Raw genomic sequence first — 21,809 nt, 5'->3', positions numbered from 1 at the left:
ATGGAACTCTGGAGCGAGCAACATACAATTGTCCGTGACTGAAAACTGGGTATGGCAGATACAGGCATATCATTTTGAAAGTGTGTCCCTGTGCCTTATTAATTGTCATTGCAAAGGCCAATCAAACAGGAAATTGTCTGCGTGTAAACGTAAAAGGCAAATTTGAATCTGATGGGGTCAGGGAAATCTGGGGAATAGGGACAGTTTTTGAGGTAGCAGCTGTGATTGTTTTACACTCCAGTACATTGCAGTAAATGCTGGTAACAATCAGTTTAGTGCCTTTACAGAGAGTTCTTGCTGGCATGAGGTTTCTGAGAAGCATGACGACTGAACCAATTTTAAGTTTGACTTTATGCGGAGGCATGCCAGTGGGAGTAATGGCTGCCCTGCGGGTCATGGGAATAACGCCGCCGGATCGCCAGTCGGCATCGTTTATGGTCAGAACTATGATGGTATGTGATCTTCTTCGAACCTACGACTTTCGTTCTTGATTAATGAAAACATTCTTGGCAAATGCTTTCACTCTCGCGCGAATTGTTGGCTCTGTAGTGCGTGTGCCATGGTCGGCTGCTTGGTGAATTGTTTGTGGGCGGGGCTCGGTCTTGCATGCCATGGACTTAGTGAATTATATATATATAGATGCTCAAAGGCTTACAAGGATACCCACTGACTCTGTAACTGCATTCTAACTCAGGGGTTCTCAGAACTGTTCCTTGGGACTACTGGTTTATGTCTGAACCAATTCTTATTCTTTTTATTTGTGCCTTTGTTTAACGGACATTTTTACAGGATCAGAAATGGACATCAAGAGTGTACTTAAGAAATTTAAAATGCAATTTATTGCACTGTTTGGTTGTCCTACTTCTCTGACTGCAATACTCAGATACAAGAAAAGATTATAAAGATGTCACTGCCATAGCTTTTAGCAGACAGGTCTCTCTTTACACAATTTTTTCTTTCGAGTAATCACTTCCTTGGTAACAATTTGCTCCCTTAACTGCTTCTAAATACACTCACTGAGTAAATTCGTAGGAGCATTGCACTAATACTGATTTGGGCCTCCCTTTTCTCTCAAAACATTCCTTCCTTTGAAACTGTGATTATTGTTGACATGGCTGCATTATACAATTTCTGCAGATTTGTCAGCAGTATATTCATGCTTTCTAACACATCCAAAAGTTGTTCTCAAGGATTCAGATCCGGTGACTGGGAAGGCCACTGATGAACACTGAACTCAATGTCATGTTCGTGAAACCAGTTTGAGATGATTTTTGCTTTCCATCACATGGTGCTCTATCATGCTGGATGTAACAATTAGAACGGCCATGCAGGGATGAACATGGCCAGCAGCAATACTCAAATAGGCTGTGGCATTCAAGCAGTTATTAATTTATATTAATGGGCCCAAACTGTGCCAAAAAATATTCTCCCCACCAGTACACCACCACCAGCCTGGACTGTTGACACAACGCAGACTGGGTGCATGGGTTACTGGCATCAAATTCTGACAAATTCAAGCTTCATCACACTAAGCAATGTGTTTTCCAGTCTTCAACTGTCCGGATTTGGTGAGCCCGTGTCCACTGCAACCTTAGCTTTCTGATCTTGGCTGACATGATTGCAACCTGGCCTGGTCTTCTGCTGTTGCAACCCATATGCCTCAAGGTTCGATGTGTTGTGCATTCTGAAATGCTTTTCTCCTCATCATAGTTGTACAGAGTAGCCTTTCTGTCACTTTAAACCAGTCAGGCTATTCTTCTATGACTTTTCTCATCAACAAAAGGTTTCCGTCCAGAGAACTGCTGCTCACTGAATGTTTTTTTTTTGTTTTTCACAGCCTTTTGTGTAAAAACTAAAGACTGTTATATATGAAAACCCAGGAGATCAGCAGTTACATAATTACTCAAACCTGCCCATCTGGCACCAACAATCATGCCACAGTCAAAATCACCATTCTGGTGTTTGATGTTAACATTAACTGAAATGCCTGACCTGTATCTGTACGACTTTATGCATTGTGCTGCTGAAGCATGATTGGCTGATTAATGAACTGCATGGATAAGTAGGTGTACAATTGTTCCTAATCATTTACTCATTGATAATTTGCTTTGGTGGAGTGGCATACCAATGCATTTTATTTGTGAACGTGTCAGAGCAAGATGCTGCCTCACAGTAAGGAGACCAGGGTTTGCGTCCCGGGTCCTCCCTGCATAGAGTTTGCATGCTCTCCCCATGTCTGCGTGGGTTTCCTACGGATGCTCCAGTTTCCTCCCTCTGTCCAAAGACATGTAGGTAAGGTGCATTGGTGACGATAAATTGGCCCTAGTGTGTGTTTGGTGTGGGTGTGTGTGTGTATGTCTTTGTCCTGTAATAGACTGGCACGCTGTCCATAGCTTATATCCTGCCTTGAGTCCTGTGGTAGCTGGGATAGGCTCCAGCACCCCAGCGCATGTAGTAAACACAAAATAATAATAATAATAATCATTGACTTTCCTGAGCCCGCTTACTTTCATTAATCATCTTGGGCAGTCTGTGCCTATCATGTAAGTATTGGGCACAATACCAGGAACCAAACTTTGACAAGGTTTCAGTCCATTGTAAAGTACACTTATACATACTCATTTGCACTTGTACATGCACAACACACTAGCTACCTGTATTCTATATTTGTTCATCTTGGGGTACTCCTACATCATAAAGAAGGGCAGACTTGCCAAGAATTTACAAATCTACAAAGCAGGAGTCAAGCGGAGTCTCCTAGAACTGTGAAGCAGCAGCATTAACAAATGCCATCATGCTGTCCATATGCTAAAAAGCAGTTAGTTGCCTGCTCTGATTCTTTAACAGCTATGTATTCAACTTAAACAACGGATATTCTGAAAGACACAAGGATGCATTTCAATATGAAAATTCTTAAGCAACCCTGACTGGGCATTACTGGAAGAACAATGTGAATGGTGCAATAGGAAACAGTCTCATGTACAATAAGATGATGTTGTCTAATCACAAAGCAGAAATTGCCTTAATGAAGAAATGGGCAAATTTGGAATTCACATCTGCATTTATACAGATAGCAATTCATTCTCTTGTACTGCTCAAAGAAACTGCACTTGGTGTTGTTCTCCCAATAAAAACCGTACTGCATAAAAGCATATGTTCTGCACTGAGCAAAATGAATCCTTGTGATGCCTATTTGTTATGGTGAGAATGTGAAGTTTAGGAAGGTCACTCTTTTGTTCAGAAAGGACATTTCTCATTTTGTTAAAATCTGCCTACTTTCTTAGAATATTAGAGCAAATGTGTCGAGAACAGACCATTCAGTCCACCACTTCACCAAGCAGTGTGGTGGAGAGTAGGACTTTAGAGACCTTTAAATCTCAACTTATTCCAACTGTACTCCTCTGCCCTCATATCAAGAACATGTTATTTTATTAATTCTCTTTTATATTTTAACTATGCATTTTGTCCAATGTAAATACTAAATCAGGCAAGATATAAAACAGAAGCCAAGATGACATTAAAATGAATGACTGGATAATGAGAATGGTTAAAGCTTTTAGTCTATTTAACATTTAGTTTAATAAGCATGATTTTGAAAAATGTCATTTACTAAAAATGCTTTGAAACGTCAATCTTTTGATTACAACATTGTCCCTTTGCATCTCCATTTTTAACCTCCCTCAGGTTTTTAGAGAACAGAGAGATAACAACCTTCCAGTGGTTAAGCCATTAGTCTATAATCCAAACTCCTTACATACTCCTTAGTATGTTAAGGCAACCTACTGAACAAATAAATGTCAGGCTACAAATTCTACAACCAGCTTGTCCAGTTCAGGGTCCCAAGGACGCATGTGCCTAATCTTCACCAAAGGCCACAATGCAAAAAGCATCCCTGGACAGGATACGGCCTCTGTGGAGTCTGCATGTCCCCCCCCCACGTCTACAATATGGAAAGTAAGCTGGACCAAGCCATAACTTTATGGCACTTCCAGACGATGCATACTATTAAAGGTGAGAATTTTGCTTTCACTTTGACATAAATGAAATGTACAGTACGGATCAATAATAAAAATCCTACTTAAATATTACATTTCTGTATTTTAACACAATAAAATGTGAAAAGGTCCAAGTAAACATTGTTTTTATAATCATTCAATGCCAGCACTCCCCCCTCTAACCAGTTTCATAATTAATGCATCATTTTGAATATTAACTGATCTCACTTCTTAATGAACTGTCTTTTTTATTTTCTTAAGCTTTATTTGAATGGAATTACTTTTGCAACAGGAATTAGGGTGAAGCAATTAATTATTAATTATTAAGCCCAATTCAGACTGGATTTCAATCTCATTTGAATCACTTTAATGACAGACTTTACTGACATGACGATTCATACAGAACTAACTTTATATGGGGGTAGTTTTTTTTACTGACGTTTGTATAAGGTAAGAGGCTCTGTAATCCTTATTGAGACATGAACGTGCAGTCCGTAAACAGTTAATGACATGAGCAATTTAAAATGACAGCGGTCCTCCAGCAATAATTGCTTTACTTCATCTCCTTTTGCAAAAACTAATCCCATCCAAATTGGAGTTCATTCTACAAAATTCTGAAACTTTTGTAGTTTTGCCAAAACGTGAAATGCTTATGCTTCCTTTGCCACTTTCTTTTTAATTACGTGACTTCTAGTCATAGGGTATGTCAGACTTGCTGACAGACATTGCTACTCTTATCAGCGGACCCTGTGCATTTACACAACTGAAAATCGCTGGCCATATCAAACTTAGCAAATGCACGATAACTTTCCTGAACAAGTGTGGTCTTTCTTTTTCTGACAGCCAATAAATAAATAGCATGCTGCCAGCTGGAGCTAGTGCTGTACAAAGGATTAGCAAATACAGCAAGTTTAGTCGCAATCTCACAATGGGCCCTTTTTTTTTCCTTTTTCCATTCTGTCGTAGTAAATAAAACAGGAGACATCAGAATGAGAAGCATCTCTTAGATTATGCTTTATTGCTAATCACTGCATTATATACATTGTACTTCCACTGAGCATACTTTGGTCGTCAGCTCTCATGGACACAAAGCCTGCCACTATGACTAAAGAAAAGTCGGGCAAGTTGTGGAATAGGTGGTCCGAGTCGCTGTGCATGTCACATTACATTACTCCGATTTGCTATTGCAGGAAAATTGCAGGAAATGTCGTATGATATGGCCTGGACTTAGTCGTTTTCACATACCGACAACACTAAATGCTAAAGGAGAGCAATTTCTTCAGCTACATATTCACTTGTCTGCTCACTGATAAAAAAACATTTCTTACACAGTGAAGATGGCATCCATCCATCCATCCATCCATCCTCTTCCGCTTATCCGAGATTGGGTCATGGGGGCAGCAGCTTGAGCAGAGACGCCCAGACTTCCCTCTCCCCGGCCTCTTCTTCTAGCTCTTATGGGGGAATCTTGAGGCATTCCTAGGCCAGCCGGGAGAGATAGTCCCTCCAGCGTGTCCTGGGTCTTCCCCGGGGCCTCCTCCCGGTTAGACGTGCCCGGAACACCTCACCAGGGAGGCGTCCAGGAGGAATCCTGATCAGATGCCCGAGCCACCTCATCTGACTCCTCTCGATGTGGAGGGGCAGCGGCTCTACTCTGAGTCCCTCCCAGATGACTGAGCTTCTCACCCTATCTTTAAGGGAAAGTCCAGACACCATGCGGAGGAAACTCATTTCAGCCGCTTGTATTCGCGATCTCGTTCTTTCGGTCACTACCCATAGCTCATGACCATAGGTGAGGGTAGGAACATAGATCGACTGGTAAATTGAGAGCTTTGCCTTTCGGCTCAGCTCCTTTTTCACCACGACAGACCAATGCAGAGCCCGCATCACTGTGGACGCTGCACCAATCTGCCTGTCGATCTCACACTCCATTCTTCCCTCACTCGTGAGCAAGACCCCGAGATGCCTGAACTCCTCCACTTTGGGCAGGATCTCGCCCCTGAGAGGGCACTCCACCCTTTTCCAGCTGAGGACCATGGTGTCAGATTTGGAGGTGCCGATTCCCATCCCAGCCACTTCACACTCAGCTGAGAACCGATCCAGAGAGAGCTGAAGATCACGGCCTGATGAAGTAAACAGGACAACATCATCTGCAAAAAGCATTGACCCAATCCTGAGTCCACCAAACCGGACCCCCTCAATGCCCTGGCTGCGCCTAGAAATTCTGTCCATAAAAGTTATGAACAGAATCGGTGAGAAAGGGCAGCCCTGGCGGAGTCCAACTCTCATTGGAAACGGGTTTGACTTACTGCCGGCAATGCAGACCAAGCTCTGACACCGGTTGTACAGGGACCAAACAGCCCTTATCAGGGGGTCCGGTACCCCATACTCCCATGCACCCCCCACAGGATTCCCCAAGGGACACGGTCAAATGCCTTTTCCAAGTCCACAAATCACATGTAGACTGGTTGGGCAAACTCCCATGCACCCTCCAGGACCCTGCTAAGGGTGTAGAGCTGGTCCACTGTTCCGTGACCAGGATGAAAACCACACTGTTCCTCCTGAATCCGAGGTTCGACTATCTGACGGACCCTCCTCTCCAGGACCCCCGAATAGACTTTTCTAGGGAGGCTGAGGAGTGTGATCCCTCTGTAGTTGGAACACACCCTCCGGTCCCCCTTCTTAAAGAGGGGGACCACCACCCCAGTCTGCCAATCCAGAGGCACTGTCCCCGATGTCCATGCGATGTTGCAGAGGCGTGTCAACCAAGACAGTCCTACAACATCCAGAGCCTTGAGGAACTCCGGGCGTATCTCATCCACCCCCGGGGCCCTGCCACCAAGGAGTTTTTTGACCACCTCGGTGACCTCAGTCATAGAGATGGGGAAGCCCACCTCCAAGTCCCCAGGCTCTGCTTCCTCACTGGAAGGCATGTTAGTGGGATTGAGGAAGTCTTCGAAGTACTCCCCCCACCAACCCACAACGTCTCGAGTCGAGGTCAGCAGCGCACCATCCCCACCATATACAGTGTGGTGTGAAGATGGCAGTGATGTGTTTTCTCATCTTTACCATTCAATGTTGTTTGTTCCCGGGCCTGCACTGCTTACTACTAATCATCTGCATCTGGATAAAAGTAAGAAAGACTCTTCAGAAAATGGCATTAAATTTAGAAACAAATGGCAAAAATTTAAAAGCAAAGATTATAAGCATTTATATCTATTAGATATTTTTGTAAGCCAGGTCTAAACAAAGCGATCAATTAAAAGTAGAAAAGATGCACCGATTATGAAATTGATTGTAATAAAAAAACGTGCAGCCATGAGGTTATCAAGGACTGGACTTTGAAAACCGCTACTCTATGCAATGATGGCATTCTACTTTCTTCCTCCTTATATTTTCTCAGTTCTTCTGAAGAAGTAACATGTGCTGATCGAGATAACAGAGAAAAAAGCATTCTCTACTTGACGTCTGAGTTTTGATCTTCTGGAAGCACCAGTGCTCCAGCCAATGTGATGCTGAACTTTGGAAACTGCTTACATTTGTACAAGCATTTCAATTGTGGGAGATGCAGCATATAAGGAAAACAGTAAGTCTTTTTTGTTTTCCCTTACTATGCAAGCACAAAAAGAAAAACACTTTTCTGCAACATACATTTTCACATCTTACTAATCCAATTTAGGATTGCAGGAGATCACAGCCTATCCTGGAAAAAGTGGGAATAAGGCAGGAACCAACCCTTGTTGCAATGCTAGTGGACCACAGGGTCAGATTTTTTTTCTAATAGGCTTCTACATTTGAGCTTACACATGACACTAAAAATTCTTTACATTTATATAACACTTTTCTCACTACTCAAAGTGCTTTACATAATGAGTGGGGAGCCATTTCAACCACCACTAATGTGCAGCACCCTCCAGGATGATGTGACGGCACCCATTTTTTGCACCAGTATGCTCACCACACATTAGCTTTTAGGTGGTGAAGGGCTGAGAGAAACTTAACCAATCAGAGGCAGAGGATGATTAGGGAGCCAGAATGGTTAGGCCATTGTGGGAAATTTAGCCAGGACATCAGGATACACACTACACATTTACGAAGGGTACCCAGGGATCTTTTATGATCATGGAGTGTCAGGACCTTTTTTTTAGGTCTCATCCAAAGAATGACACCATTTTTACAGCATGGTGTCTTAATCACTACACTTTAGCATTGGGATCCACATTCAGAACACAGGGTAAGCCTCACCAACACCTCTTCCAGCAGCTACCCAAGCTTTTCCTGGTTGGTCTCCCATCTAAGTAATGGCCAGGCCTGAACATGTTTAACTTCAGGTGAAAAACCTGTTCTGAAGTGCATGAGGTCTGGCAGCTCATTGACACATCTTAGTCATCATCAGTTTAATGGACATATTTCAGCTTAAACTAGATTAGCCATATTTTAGATGATACAACACTTTACTATTAGTACAAGCTTTTTCAGTTGTCCGAACTGTTTCTCTTCTTCAATTAGTTAAGCTAAAAAAAATCCACCTTGCGATTAATGATTTAGACTGGGTGGGAAATAAATCTGAAAAGAAATGTGAGCGTGGCATCAGAGTCGCCTGGTTAATTCCCAGGCATACAGCAGCGAGACTTGCCGACTTCAGTTCTGGGCACTGACCTTGCACAAGTAACCTTAATGGCTTGAGCACTTAGCAACATCAGAAGATAAGATAACATACAGGTCAAGAGGAGACCATTTGCACTGCTCAGAAACACAGGCCAGTGCTTAATGAAATTATCCCTGACTAAAAATGTTCATGCTATATAGCACAAACTAAACTTAACCACTTCATTTAAAACAATGTTTTTTTTCCTTTCTTTCATTCTTTGGATTGACTGAACTTTGCAATTGACTGATATTTTTAATAACTGTATTATAACTTTTCAATCATAATGCATATTTTGGAATAAATAAAATAAAAATGTTGTGATTTCCACCTCCTTTGCATGTCCCAAAAACTTGGCTGTTTGAGATGTTTACGTTTGTGTCATTGATTTTTTTTGTTTTGTCCTTGAAAAACTGTAATGCTTTAAGCATTTCTTAATTACTATAAAGAACTGAAAAATGTTAAAATGCTCAAAAGACTTTTGAATGGAACTTAATCAGTGTTTACACTGAATATCCAGCTTCATGGCCAGAGATAACAAAATGGACAGTTGGATGTGGATCTCCAAGGATGAAAGGATGAGACCAGAGAGCTTAATTTCTGCTAAATGAACGTTTTAAAGCATGACAGTGTATAGAAGAAAACAGCTAAAATAGTGCCAAGTAATAATGTGTAAGAAACACTTATTAAAGTATACTTCTCCAGTTCTGCCACATATACATATACATATTATATATACATACAGTGGGGCAAAAAGTATTTAGTCAGCCACCAATTGTGCAAGTTCTCCCACTTAAAAAGATGAGAGAGGCCTGTAATTTTCATCATAGGTATACCTCAACTATGAGAGACAAAATCCAGAAAATCACATTGTCTGATTTTTAAAGAATTTATTTGCAAATTATGGTGGAAAATAAGTATTTGGTCACCTACAAACAAGCAAGATTTCTGGCTCTCACAGACCTGTAACTTCTTCTGTAAGAGGCTCCTCTGTCCTCCACTCGTTACCTGTATTAATGGCACCTGTTTGAACTCGTTATCAATATAAAAGACACCTGTCCACAACCTCAAACAGTCACACTCCAAACTCCACTATGGCCAAGACCAAAGAGCTGTCAAAGGACACCAGAAACAAAATTGTAGACCTGCACCAGGCTGGGAAGACTGAATCTGCAATAGGTAAGCAGCTTGGTGTGAAGAAATCAACTGTGGGAGCAATTATTAAAAAATGGAAGACATACAAGACCACTGATAATCTCCCTCCATCTGGGGCTCCAGGCAAGATCTCACCCCGTGGGTTCAAAATGATCACAAGAACGGTGAGCAAAAATCCCAGAACCACACGGGGGACCTAGTGAATGACCTGCAGAGAGCTGGGACCAAAGTAACAAAGGCTACCATCAGTAACACACTACGCTGCCAGGGAATCAAATCCTGCAGTGCCAGACGTGTCCCCCTGCTTAAGCCAGTACATGTGCAGGCCCGTCTGAAGTTTGCTAGAGAGCATTTGGATGATCCAGAAGAGGAATGAAACCAAAATAGAACTTTTTGGTAAAAACTCTACTCGTCGTGTGTGGAGGAGAAAGAATGCTGAGTTGCATCCAAAGAACACCATACCTACTGTAAAGCATGGGGGTGGAAACATCATGCTTTGGGGCTGTTTTTCTGCAAAGGGACCAGGACGACTGATCCGTGTAAAGGAAAGAATGAATGGGGCCATGTATCGTCAAATTTTGAGTGAAAACCTCCTTCCATCAGCAAGGGCACTGAAGATGAAACATGGCTGGGTCTTTCAGCATGACAATGATCCCAAACACACCGCACGGGTAACGAAGGAGTGGCTTCGTAAGAAGCATTTCAAGGTCCTGGAGTGGCCTAGCCAGTCTCCAGATCTCAACCCCATAGAAAATCTTTGGAGGGAGTTGAAAGTCCGTGTTGCCCAGCGACAGCCCCAAAACATCACTGCTCTAGATGAGATCTGCATGGAGGAATGGGCCAAAATACCAGCAACAGTGTGTGAAAGCCTTGTGAAGACTTAAAGAAAACGTTTGACCTCTGTCATTGCCAACAAAGGGTATATAACAAAAGTATTGAGATGAACTTTTGTTATTGACCAAATACTTTTTTTCCACCATAATTTGTAAATAAATTCTTCAAAAATCAGACAATGTGATTTTCTGGATTTTTTTTCTCATTTTGTCTCTCATAGTTGAGGTATGCCTATGATGAAAAGTACAGGCCTCTCTCATCTTTTTAAGTGGGAGAACTTGCACAATTGGTGGCTGACTAAATACTTTTTTGCCCCACTGTATACATATTATATATACATATATATTATATATATATATATTATATATATATATATATATATATATATATATATATATATATATATATATATATATATATATATATATATATATATATATATATATATAGATATATATACACATATGCATATACATACATAGATATACATATGTATGTATATCTCTTATATATATTTCTCTTCCGGTTCATCCTGCTTCCACTTCAAAACCCGTCCTGCCCACATGCAGCCGACATGGCATTTCTCGCTTCCTATTCATCCTCTTCCAAACCTTTCCCCATGCTACCTGCAGCTCCTCTTCAAAACCGGTCCCGCCCACACGCAGCCAACACGGCATTTCTCAATTCCTATTCGTCCTCTTCCATGTCATGCACTATACAGGCCTGCTGAGCGTAATACATCCAACAAGTACTCGAAGTGCTGCCACAACGATAAAGTAGCTTTACCACCTTTGAGGGAGCCACCTGTGTCTTTGCAACAGCTTCTTACACAGCACACATCAGACGCTAAAAATTATCATGAACACATTCGAGTGGGTGCACAGATAACTCAACCTCCTGGCCATGGACCATACGGTTTTAAAATACACGAGCAAATTTATCACCAAATCTCTCCACTATACGCTAACACTTCTACCTCTCCAGGATATGGACAGTTGTATGTTTTTCACACAGCGCAAGCTACTGAAGTATGCTCACAAAATAAAGCAAACTCTGCATGCAGCAAAAATATACTTCTCCAGCTAGATTCCATGCTCAGAACCATCAACCCCATCGCTAAATCATACAAACACATGCATGAAATCGCTCAGTCCAATCCAACAGCATCTGTATGAATGGTTTTCAAGGAAAACGCTAGGCAGGATTTACGACAATACCATGCCCCAACATGTCACACCGATGTTGCAGTGATTTTCGTCGGAGAAGATGGCGAAATGCCTGCCGAAAGGGACATTTGCATCTATCCCATAGGCAACTCCTGTAAACAGATTTCCACGCTCAATATGAATTGCGATCCTATGGTTTACCCACTTTTATTGCCTTATGGAGACATTGGCTAGCACAAAGATTTACAACATGTTCCCGATAAAAGAACCGCCAAGTGAATAAGGCTTACTCAATGCCAATTTTGCACGCACAGATTAGCAATGAGGAATACATTTAGTATTTTGTACTCCAGCGGCAAACTATTCAAACAGTATGTCGTAGATGTGTATGTTAAAACAGAGGGCGCGCGTCTCAGCTATATCAGATTACATCAACAAGATCTGTGCGTGGAACTATCAGACGCACTGCAAGCAAACGCTGAAAATAGCAACGTACGTGTAGGCAAAATGATCATATTACTGTCCACATTTCCAGGATGTCCAAGATACATGCAACAAAACTATCAGGATGCCATGGCCATAGTACGTAAATTCGGAAAGCCTGATTTATTAATCACTTTCACATGTAATCCTGCTTGGCCGGAAATTCTAAATGCACGCTGTGTCTTTCAAGAAGTATTTATTTCTTCTTGATTTCTGAATTCCTTTCTCACCATTTTCCGTCCCTATTTTTACATTATATATATATATATATATATATATATATATATATATTATACATACATATATATATATATACTGCATCCGGAGAGTAGTCACAGCGCACCACTTCTCCCACATTTTGTTATGTTACAGCCTTATTCCAAAATGGATTAAATTCATTTTTTTCCTCAGACTTCTACACACAACACCCCATAATGACAACATGAAAAAAGTTTACTTTATGTTTTTGCAAATTTATTAAAAATAAAAAAATTGAGAAAGCACATGTACATAAGTGTTCACAGCCTTTGCCGTGAAGCTCGAAATTGAGCTCAGGTGCATCCTGTTTCCCCTGATCATCCTTGAGATGTTTCTGCAGCTTAACTGGAGTCCACCTGTGGTAAATTCAGTTGACTGGACATGATTTGGAAAGGCACACACCTGTCTATATAAGGTCCCACAGTTGACAGTTCATGTCAGAGCACAAACCAAGCATGAAGTCAAAGGAATTGTCTGTAGACCTCCGAGACAGGACTGTCTTGAGGCACATATCTGGGGAAGGTTACAGAAAAATTTCTGCTGCTTTGAAGGTCCCAATGACCACAGTGGCCTCCATCATCCGTAAGCGGAAGAAGTTCGAAACCACCAGGACTCTTCCTAGAGCTGGCCGGCCATCTAAACTGAACAATAGGGGGAGAAGGGCCTTAGTCAGGGAGGTGACCAAGAACCCGATGGTCACTAAATCAGAGCTCCTGAGGTCCTCTGTGGAGAGAGGAGAACCTTCCAAAAGGACAACCATCTCTGCAGCAGTCCACCAATCAGGCCTGTGTGGTAGAGTGGCCAGACGGAAGCCACTCCTTAGTTAAAAGGCACATGGCAGCCTGCCTGGAGTTTGCCAAAAGGCACCTGAAGGACTCTCAGACCATGAGAAAGAAAATTCTCTGGCCTGATGAGACAAAGATTGAACTCCTTGGTGTGAATGCCAGGCATCACGTTTGGAGGAAACCAGGCACCGCTCATCACCAGGCCAATACCATCCCTACAGTGAAGCATGGTGGTGGCAGCATCATGCTGTGGGGATGTTTTTCAGCATCAGGGACTGGGAGACTAGTCAGGATAAAGGGAAAGATGACTGCAGCAATGTACAGAGACATCCTGAATGAAAACCTGCTCTAGAGCGCTCTTGACCTCAGACTGGGGCGACAGTTCATCTTTCAGCAGGACAACAACCCTAAGCACACAGCCAAAATATCAAAGGAGTGGCTTCAGGACAACTCTGTGAATGTCCTTGAGTGGCCCAGCCAGAGCCCAGACTTGAATCCGATTGAACATCTCTGGAGAGATCTTAAAATGGCTGTGCACCGACGCTTCCCATCCAACCTGATGGAGCTTGAGAGGTGCTGCAAAGAGGAATGGCCAAGGATAGGTGTGCCAAGCTTGTGGCATCATATTCAAAAAGACTTGAGGCTGTAATTGCTGCCAAAGGTGCATCGACAAAGTATTGAGCAAAGGCTGTGAATATTTATGTACATGTGATTTCTCAGTTTTTTTTATTTTTAATAAATTTGCAAAAACCTCAAGTAAACTTTTTTCACGTTGTCATTATGGGGTGTTGTGTGCAGAATTCTGAGGAAAAAAATGACTTTAATCCATTTTGGAATAAGGCTGTAACATAACAAAAGGTGCAAAAAGTGATGCGCTGTGAATACTTTCTGGATGCACTGTATATTACACACATATACACATAAACAACATTAACCCCTCTCAAGTACACATCAGAATTAGTAGAAAGAAAGAAAGACCTCTAACATGGATGAAGATCATTCAGTCCCAATGAGGTATAATACAGGAGCCCACATAGCGTTTCTTGACACGCTTCTGCTGAGTAATGCATTGGCTGAAAGTCCTCAGTGTTCGAGTGTCCGAGAGAGGATGTGCAGCATTGTTCATAATGGCACTCAGTTTCTCCTTGGCTAGTACCTCCAGCAGGTCCTTCCTGAGCCTGCCTTTTTGATTAACTTTTTGATTTAGCGGGCCTGTCTTAAAGTGAAAGCCACCAGGCCAGCACACCACAGTATAGAAAATATATATATATGTGTGTGTGTGTGTGTGTGTGCGCGTGTATGTGGGTGTGTGTGTGTAGCTCAATTTGTTATCATTTTACCTTAGAGTTCTACAAGAAGTATTTGTTGCTATTTCTAGGGCCAGAAACCTGCAGCAGAAATGTAATTTGTGCATCTATTCCTAAAATATTTTTGTGTGTTTTGATTTTATATATACAAATTCTAAAAGTTATATACAAATGTAAAAAAGAACTGTCTGTTAATTAGTGTATGATATCAGTGATAAAAATCTGTGATTTATTTTACTTGCAATGAAGACACTTGAGATTACTATAATAAACAAATAAATTAGAAGCATAGTTTCATTTCTTGAGACACGTTTCATAAGGAGAAAGATTTTTTTATTCTTAACCAGTCTTAATATATAGAAATAAAATAAATATATATTATAGATATATATATATATATATATATATAAAATAAATAAATATATAATCACATTTGAATCCTTTGTAGAGGCAAATTAAAACTCTACATTTTGCATCTGTGAAGATAAACTGGGGGGGAGTTAGTGGAGATCAAAACATGAAAAATTAATGAGTTCATTGTCTGCTTTGTTGTAGCTTCTCTCCTTTTGATAAGCATCAGATGTCGGCAGGCTATTCTCGGGGGGTAAACCAAAAAGGCTGAAAAAGAGAGAATGTGCAATACGGGGAAGCCAAGAGTTGGTTGAGCACTCTATTTTTTTTTTTTTTTTTTTGTTTTTTAACTTGAATGCCACGTCCCATTGTAGCCATTGGTTGGTGCAGTGTTGCAGTTACTTGGTAGTGTGTGCGTCACAACTCTTGAACGTGGTGCTTTCTTATACCATAAATCCAAAATAATTAGATGTCTTATTGATTTCTTTGACTTATGCTTTATTATTCTTTGATTTAGCATTGATGTCCTTTATGCAAAAACATTTTTGTTGATGCTTAGAAGGTTTGTGCTTAGAAGGTTTGTGCTCATTTTAACTCTAAACAAGAAGCAGTTGAAGACTGATAGACTTACAATACAAAACATTCTAATGCACTAAACAAATTTAAAAATAAAAACACAGATTGGATAACTTGTTAAAATCGAGATGAACGTAGGGCTTTAAAAATAGATGCAAATATATTGCCTCATTTGATACATATATATGTATCAAATCTGCCTTGAAGCCGAGTTGTACCACAAAAAAAAATGTTATGTGTATGCATAATGGCAAAAAAGAATTCTATCTATAACAAAACATTTTAATGCACTAAACAAATTTAAAAATAAAAACACAGATTGGATAACTTGTTAAAATAGAGATGAACGTAGGGCTTTAAAAATAGATGCAAATATATTGCCTCATTTGATACATATATATGTATCAAATTTGCCTTGAAGCCGAGTTGTACCACAAAAAAAAAAATGTTATGTGTATGCATAATGGCAAAAAAGAATTCTATCTATCTATATATATGTATGTTCTCATTCTCTTTCTCTCTCTCTCTCTCTCTTTTTAATATGTGTGTGTAGGTATAATTATCTATCTTTGTATTTATTTTCTAATTGTGCTACCCAGATTGAAACCTAAGTAACCAACATAGACCTCAGTGTTAACATCTGTAGTGCACAATGCAATGCATGTGTCTCTGGTATATGCCATTTGATATGGGATTGGTAAAAGCAGTGTTAACATATGTGATGCACCATATATTGCAATGACAGAGACATAGCAGCTACACGGACACACAGGCAATTTTCCTTTTAGATGGACAGATATATAAAATCTATATACTAATACTATCTATTTATTATATATATATATATATATATATATATATATATATATATATATATATATATACACTGTATATATATATATATATATATATATATATATATATATATATATATATATATAGGTCTGATCACAATCGGATATTTGGGAGGTTACCTTCCATGTAACGTGTGTTTGGTCGGCCAGCTGGTACACATCCACCATGTCCTCTCAGAGAAGAAGATTATATGTTACAGACATGGGAAATGTTTGCCAACAAGCACTACCTGATAGATAACCATCCAAATCATCAGATTGCAATTCAAACATATGAATACACACACACACACACACACACACACACACACACACACACATAGATAGATATAAAAATATAGATGAATATATTCATATTTGTGTGTGTGTGTGCATTTTAGTCAATTTCAATACTAAAATGCACATAAGTAAATATATTGATATATATTTATAAGTAAAATATTTTTATAAATGACACAAATGTATGTGTTTGTGAACATGTATATACCAGTGTACACTTCACTATATTAAGCATATATGCAGTAAAGACACACAAGTTTCAATGTACTGCTATGTATTATAAAATCATTTTTACTGTTGTATTTTTTTCTGTGCTTTTTCATTTGTTTAAACAAGCTTTCATTCCATTATGTTATGCTGTATGACACAACATTCTCAAATCCATTTAATCCAATTCAAGCCTGCAAGGGCATTGTGTTACATTACATATGCTTTAAAGCATATTATTATGTGTTTTAAACTGCCTTATAATTGCATGCTCCATGAATGGTGCTCTGTAAAATAAGGTCTGATTGATTGATATACTGTATAAGCACACATACTGCATACATTTAAATATTTTAAGCTGAATATCTTTTGTATTTCTGAACTGTTACACCTATTTTGATAATGACTCCTAGAAACCAATAAACACTATTTATATACTTTATATAATGAAGATGAATAGAATGTTCCCAATTTCTATACACTCTAATGTATAGTGACAGCTAGGAGACTGGGATCTGATCTGCATGTCATAGGCATTCTTTTTATATTGCATAACTTTATTTTGCCCTCAACATTTATTGTATGCTCTTCTTGCATCCTACACAATTACAATTTCTTCACAATGTAAGTAAGTATAAAAAAGCTAGCAAAGTTACATTTGTTACTACAAATTTCAGGAAATACCTTCTGAAGGGAACTAAATTAGAACAAACCACTACGCTATACTGCCCAAAAAAACAGAAGTATTCAGTTTTAACATTCACGGTATTTAGTTTGGAGAAGGAAGCAGCACTGAAACTTTCAAACCAGAATGTTCAAAGCTGCACCATTTTATTAGAAATATAAACTTGTTGTTAATGTAGCTAAGTACATGTGAATGTTAATTACTGCACTTCAGTGTATTCGTACTTCCCCAGAACTTTTTTCTGTGTTCGGGGCTGTCAGATCTTTAAACACCCACACATTTCAATGTTTAACACAATGACATGGAACAACTTATCTCTTCTCAAATAATTACTTTATAAACCTGGCTGCAACACTTGAAATTTGCACCAAAGAAAAGCAGCAGGCTGTAAATTTGTAAGCAGATGCTATGCAGCTTCAGTGCATTGATGAATGAGCTGATGATATTAGTCCATCCACATGTATCAAAAGCACTGTATGTGTTTAGGAAGCTGATCTTAAAACCAAAAGAGCGCAGGTTGGAAAATTATTGTTACCTAATTAAAGAAATCAAATTATCCTGCTTTCACCTGCTTTTAAAAGTATCTAAACATTTAATGATGGTGTTCAGCATGAAGGATCAAGACATTAAATGAAATAAGGTTTATTGACAAAACTCTGAGTAAATATTTATGTATTTTTAATCTGTCAACACATTGCAAAAAAAAAAAAATGCTGTGTTCCACTGATGCAACTCTGATGTGGCCTACAGCTTTGTGTACTGTATGTTGGGTACATTTTGAAGCACTTCTAGCAGAAAGAAATGTTAGAAAGTAGAGAATTCTGAAGAAGTCATACATTCAATGAAAAGAAATTTATATTACAGTCTATATTACAGATATCTGTATTTTTGCAACTGCAAAAGTTTGATGTAACTGTAATTGAGCCTGGCCATTCAACTGTGAAATTCAAAAGCTGAGCTAATTATAGTCAACACATGCAAGTAGGTTACGCAGAAAAATCTCGACTTATTACGATCTATTCATTCTTTTACATTGTGCTTTCAAGTAAAATGATGATATGTGTTCCTTTACTGAAATGTGGAATGGAAGAATGGAAACCTCTGAAAGCTTTTCCTGAATGTAACATATTTAATGTATTTGTATTTATTTCCCTGAGATCCACTTTCTATACCCACTTCCTCCAGGTCAGAGATGCAGAGTCAATCCAAACTGCAATGACCATAAGGCGGGCATTGGCCACAATGAGGACGTCAATGCATAACCCACACTCAATCAGGCAGGCCCAGTTTGGAGTCACCAGTAGATGCAGTAAGAAAGATGGAGAAATCCTAAGTCCCCAAAGGGAATACATGCAAACTATACAAAGAAAAGGAACTCCCTGTCAGAAGTCAAATCGTGCCTCACAATCACAACAATAAAGACATTAAGAAGAGTATATTACAAAAGTATCACACTTTAGAAGTGACAGAAGATAGCTTTCATATCAAATAGCTTAATTTCAAATGTATGCATTGTTATACTTCCATATAAGCAGGAGGTTTATCATCCTTTATTTTCTCAGCCTGTCTGGATATAAAATTAAGTTTCTGGCTTTGTGTCTTGTGTATTCAGTATGCATACTCTCCACATGTTTATGTGGTTTCCTCCAGTTAACCCATTCCACTACAGAATCAAAATTATCTTGGTATATGGGTGTTTGTGAGTGTGACGGTGCCTTGTGATACTGCAATGTACTGTACGGGCTGCTTTCTGACTTAAGCTGATTTTGCCAAGGTAGCTTCTCCTGATCCATGATCCCTTACTGGGTAAACAGGTAGGTACAAAAAGACGATAAATCTGTGAAAGGATTTTAATTAATTAATGCTAGAAATGTGCTTTTGTATTACATGATTTCTTAAAAACCTCTCAGTTTATATCATGTTAATCTGGTATAATAATATTAAAATATATTGTTGGCCTTCTGAATTAAAGCTTCCTTATTGGGACAAACAAACTAATACACAGAAATTCCTATTAAAAATATGGAAACAAATGCATTAGGAAGAATTTTTCTACCAACACCCTTAAAAATAAAAATGTGCTAGAGTGGTGCTTCAGAGCAAATGCCATTTTTAGTTTCCAAAACAACCATCCACACGAAGGTTCCACAAAAGAACTTTCATTTTTTAAATCTGTAACCGGCTACAGAAATTACCATAAACAGTGATAACAGATTTGTGAAATGGGGCTCCTGATTTTAGAAGACTCTTGCTACGTAAAATAGCACAGGCTAAGTTCGGGTTTTCTTGATCTGTCAGTATCCCACTATGCATTAGAGACTTCTGTTTTGTCCACATATTAGGAACCTTTTCAAAGCCCAAAAACCAATTTCATATGCAAAAAAATTTCGCAAAATTAAAAGTTCATTGTCCAGCCATGGTTCTACGAGGAAGCAAACTAAAGTGCCATTAAAGAACTGTGTTACTTTTAGGAGTAGATCATTTTTTAAACCCTCCTCAAAATGGAAATTGGAGGAGTTAAAAGCTAAAGTAAAATTTGTTTAACAGCTGCAGTATTGTTTTCTAACAAACAAGTTACGAGCAATAAATGTTTTACATAGTTCATCCATCTATTCAGCCATTCTTTATTACTCAATTAATTTATTACTCATTCTTTATGACTAACATTTTAAACGTGGCGGAGGTCGAAGCCAACCACTGCAACCTTGGGCAAATGGCAGGAACTTACTTAATCTGAAGAAATCCTCACAAACACACACACACCCACACTCACGTATACACGGGTAATCAACATAACAGACACTTGTGCAAATGCAGAATGAATGTAAACTGCAGATTACTCAAAATAGAGTTGTGTGCAAAGGATTGTTCTCTACGATTGACTTTCCATGGGGAAATGAAAGTTTGTTTTTCCATTTGTGTCCTGTTATTGGAGCGGTTTATATACAATGTACACCTACAGGGGGCAGCGTTCTGCCTACTTTGTCATAACGGTACAGCCCTCACTAAATTACTGCAACTTCCTTGTTCATTCTAATAAAACCATATATTTGCGATACAAAGGTAACTTCTCTTTAGACTTTGCTTTCTTGTGTACTTTTAACAAATACATGCATAAGCGGTCAATAAAGTACACGACATCTATCGCACGTTCCCATGCAAACAGACGAGGTCTAGCTGGAAAGAGAAGTAACCGGTGACAGTTAAAGCGGGCAATCGGTAGCCTTCCTTACCTGGGACATTTGCGGTCTCAGGTTGATCTCTTTCAGGTTGATAGACTGCGGACGCAGGTTGTTGAGAAGCTGGCACAGAAGCACTCCGTCCCGGAGCGTCTGGGCCAAGTCGAACACCTGTGCCGACTCCCATGTCACCCGATGGTTTGGGGGCAGCACCCTGCAGTTGATGAGCCACTGCGCGCACTGCCTCCACGGCTCCATCCCTTGCGTCTAGCGACGTTTCCCAAGTGGATCGAGACTGCACGTCCCCAGGATGGAAGTTGCTCCTTAATTCACGCTGTTTGAACAGTCCGCTAGAAAAAGACGCTTAATCTTCCAAGATGTAAGTGTAATACAGACAGCGGCGAAATGCAAGGTCACTTCCCACTTTTGCATCGCACGAGAGCAATGTAAACTGTGTGTGCGTGTATCCAGACAAGAAAGAAAACAGTAAAAAGCTGAGTGCAAAACCGGCTCCCGACGAGCTCCTTCCTTCTGGTCTGATATCTACTCCTTCCTCTCTCGCTGTTACCTCCTCCTCTTGCTCCTACTACTGCAGCCGTTCTCTCCTCCTGCTCTTCCGTCTACAATCTATCGAGAGCCCCGAGCTCTGTGCACGCAAAGCGCGCACATTTGCTCAACCACGCGTGCGCGTACTCGTGCGGCCGAAGCCAAGGCTGATTGCGGGCCACGCGGCTGTTGGAGCGCTAACGCGGATGTGACCGAGTGGTATTAATAAGCACGAGATAAAGCGGAAAACAGACTTTGGAATTTATACGTCGACCAGGGAAACCTCTGGGCAAGCCAGAATGATATCCATGACTCCTCCCGCCCAACTAAGTATGATCATAGTAAGTCCTACCTGAGCATCACAACCAAAACTGCCCTCCTTTTTTTAAACCTCCTGTGAATAGGAGAGGGTTTGACATAAATACCATTTACCTTGTAGAAGTTTCTTTTAAAATAATTTCATTTTATGTCTTTAATGTTTTCCATAAATACTGTTAAATG

General features: G+C 39.8%; 1 protein-coding gene across 1 annotated transcript in view; it reads right to left on the bottom strand.

The window, feature by feature from the left end:
• LOC114658947 (guanine nucleotide exchange factor VAV3-like) overlaps positions 1–21,459 on the bottom strand; it is a 367,009-nt gene extending 345,550 nt beyond the window's left edge. Inside the window, exon 1 of the mRNA XM_051933104.1 lies at positions 20,817–21,459. Coding sequence (XP_051789064.1) covers positions 20,817–21,020 — 204 coding nt within the window. The 5' untranslated portion in view covers positions 21,021–21,459. The remainder of the gene's footprint in view (positions 1–20,816) is intronic.
• Positions 21,460–21,809: the final 350 nt, after the last annotated feature.

This window comes from Erpetoichthys calabaricus, chromosome 10 (genome assembly GCF_900747795.2).
Source record: "Erpetoichthys calabaricus chromosome 10, fErpCal1.3, whole genome shotgun sequence".
In the NCBI taxonomy this organism is placed as follows: Eukaryota; Metazoa; Chordata; class Cladistia; order Polypteriformes; family Polypteridae; genus Erpetoichthys; species Erpetoichthys calabaricus.
Note: the sequence above shows the minus strand (reverse complement) of the source record. Positions and strands in the feature narration are given on the sequence as shown.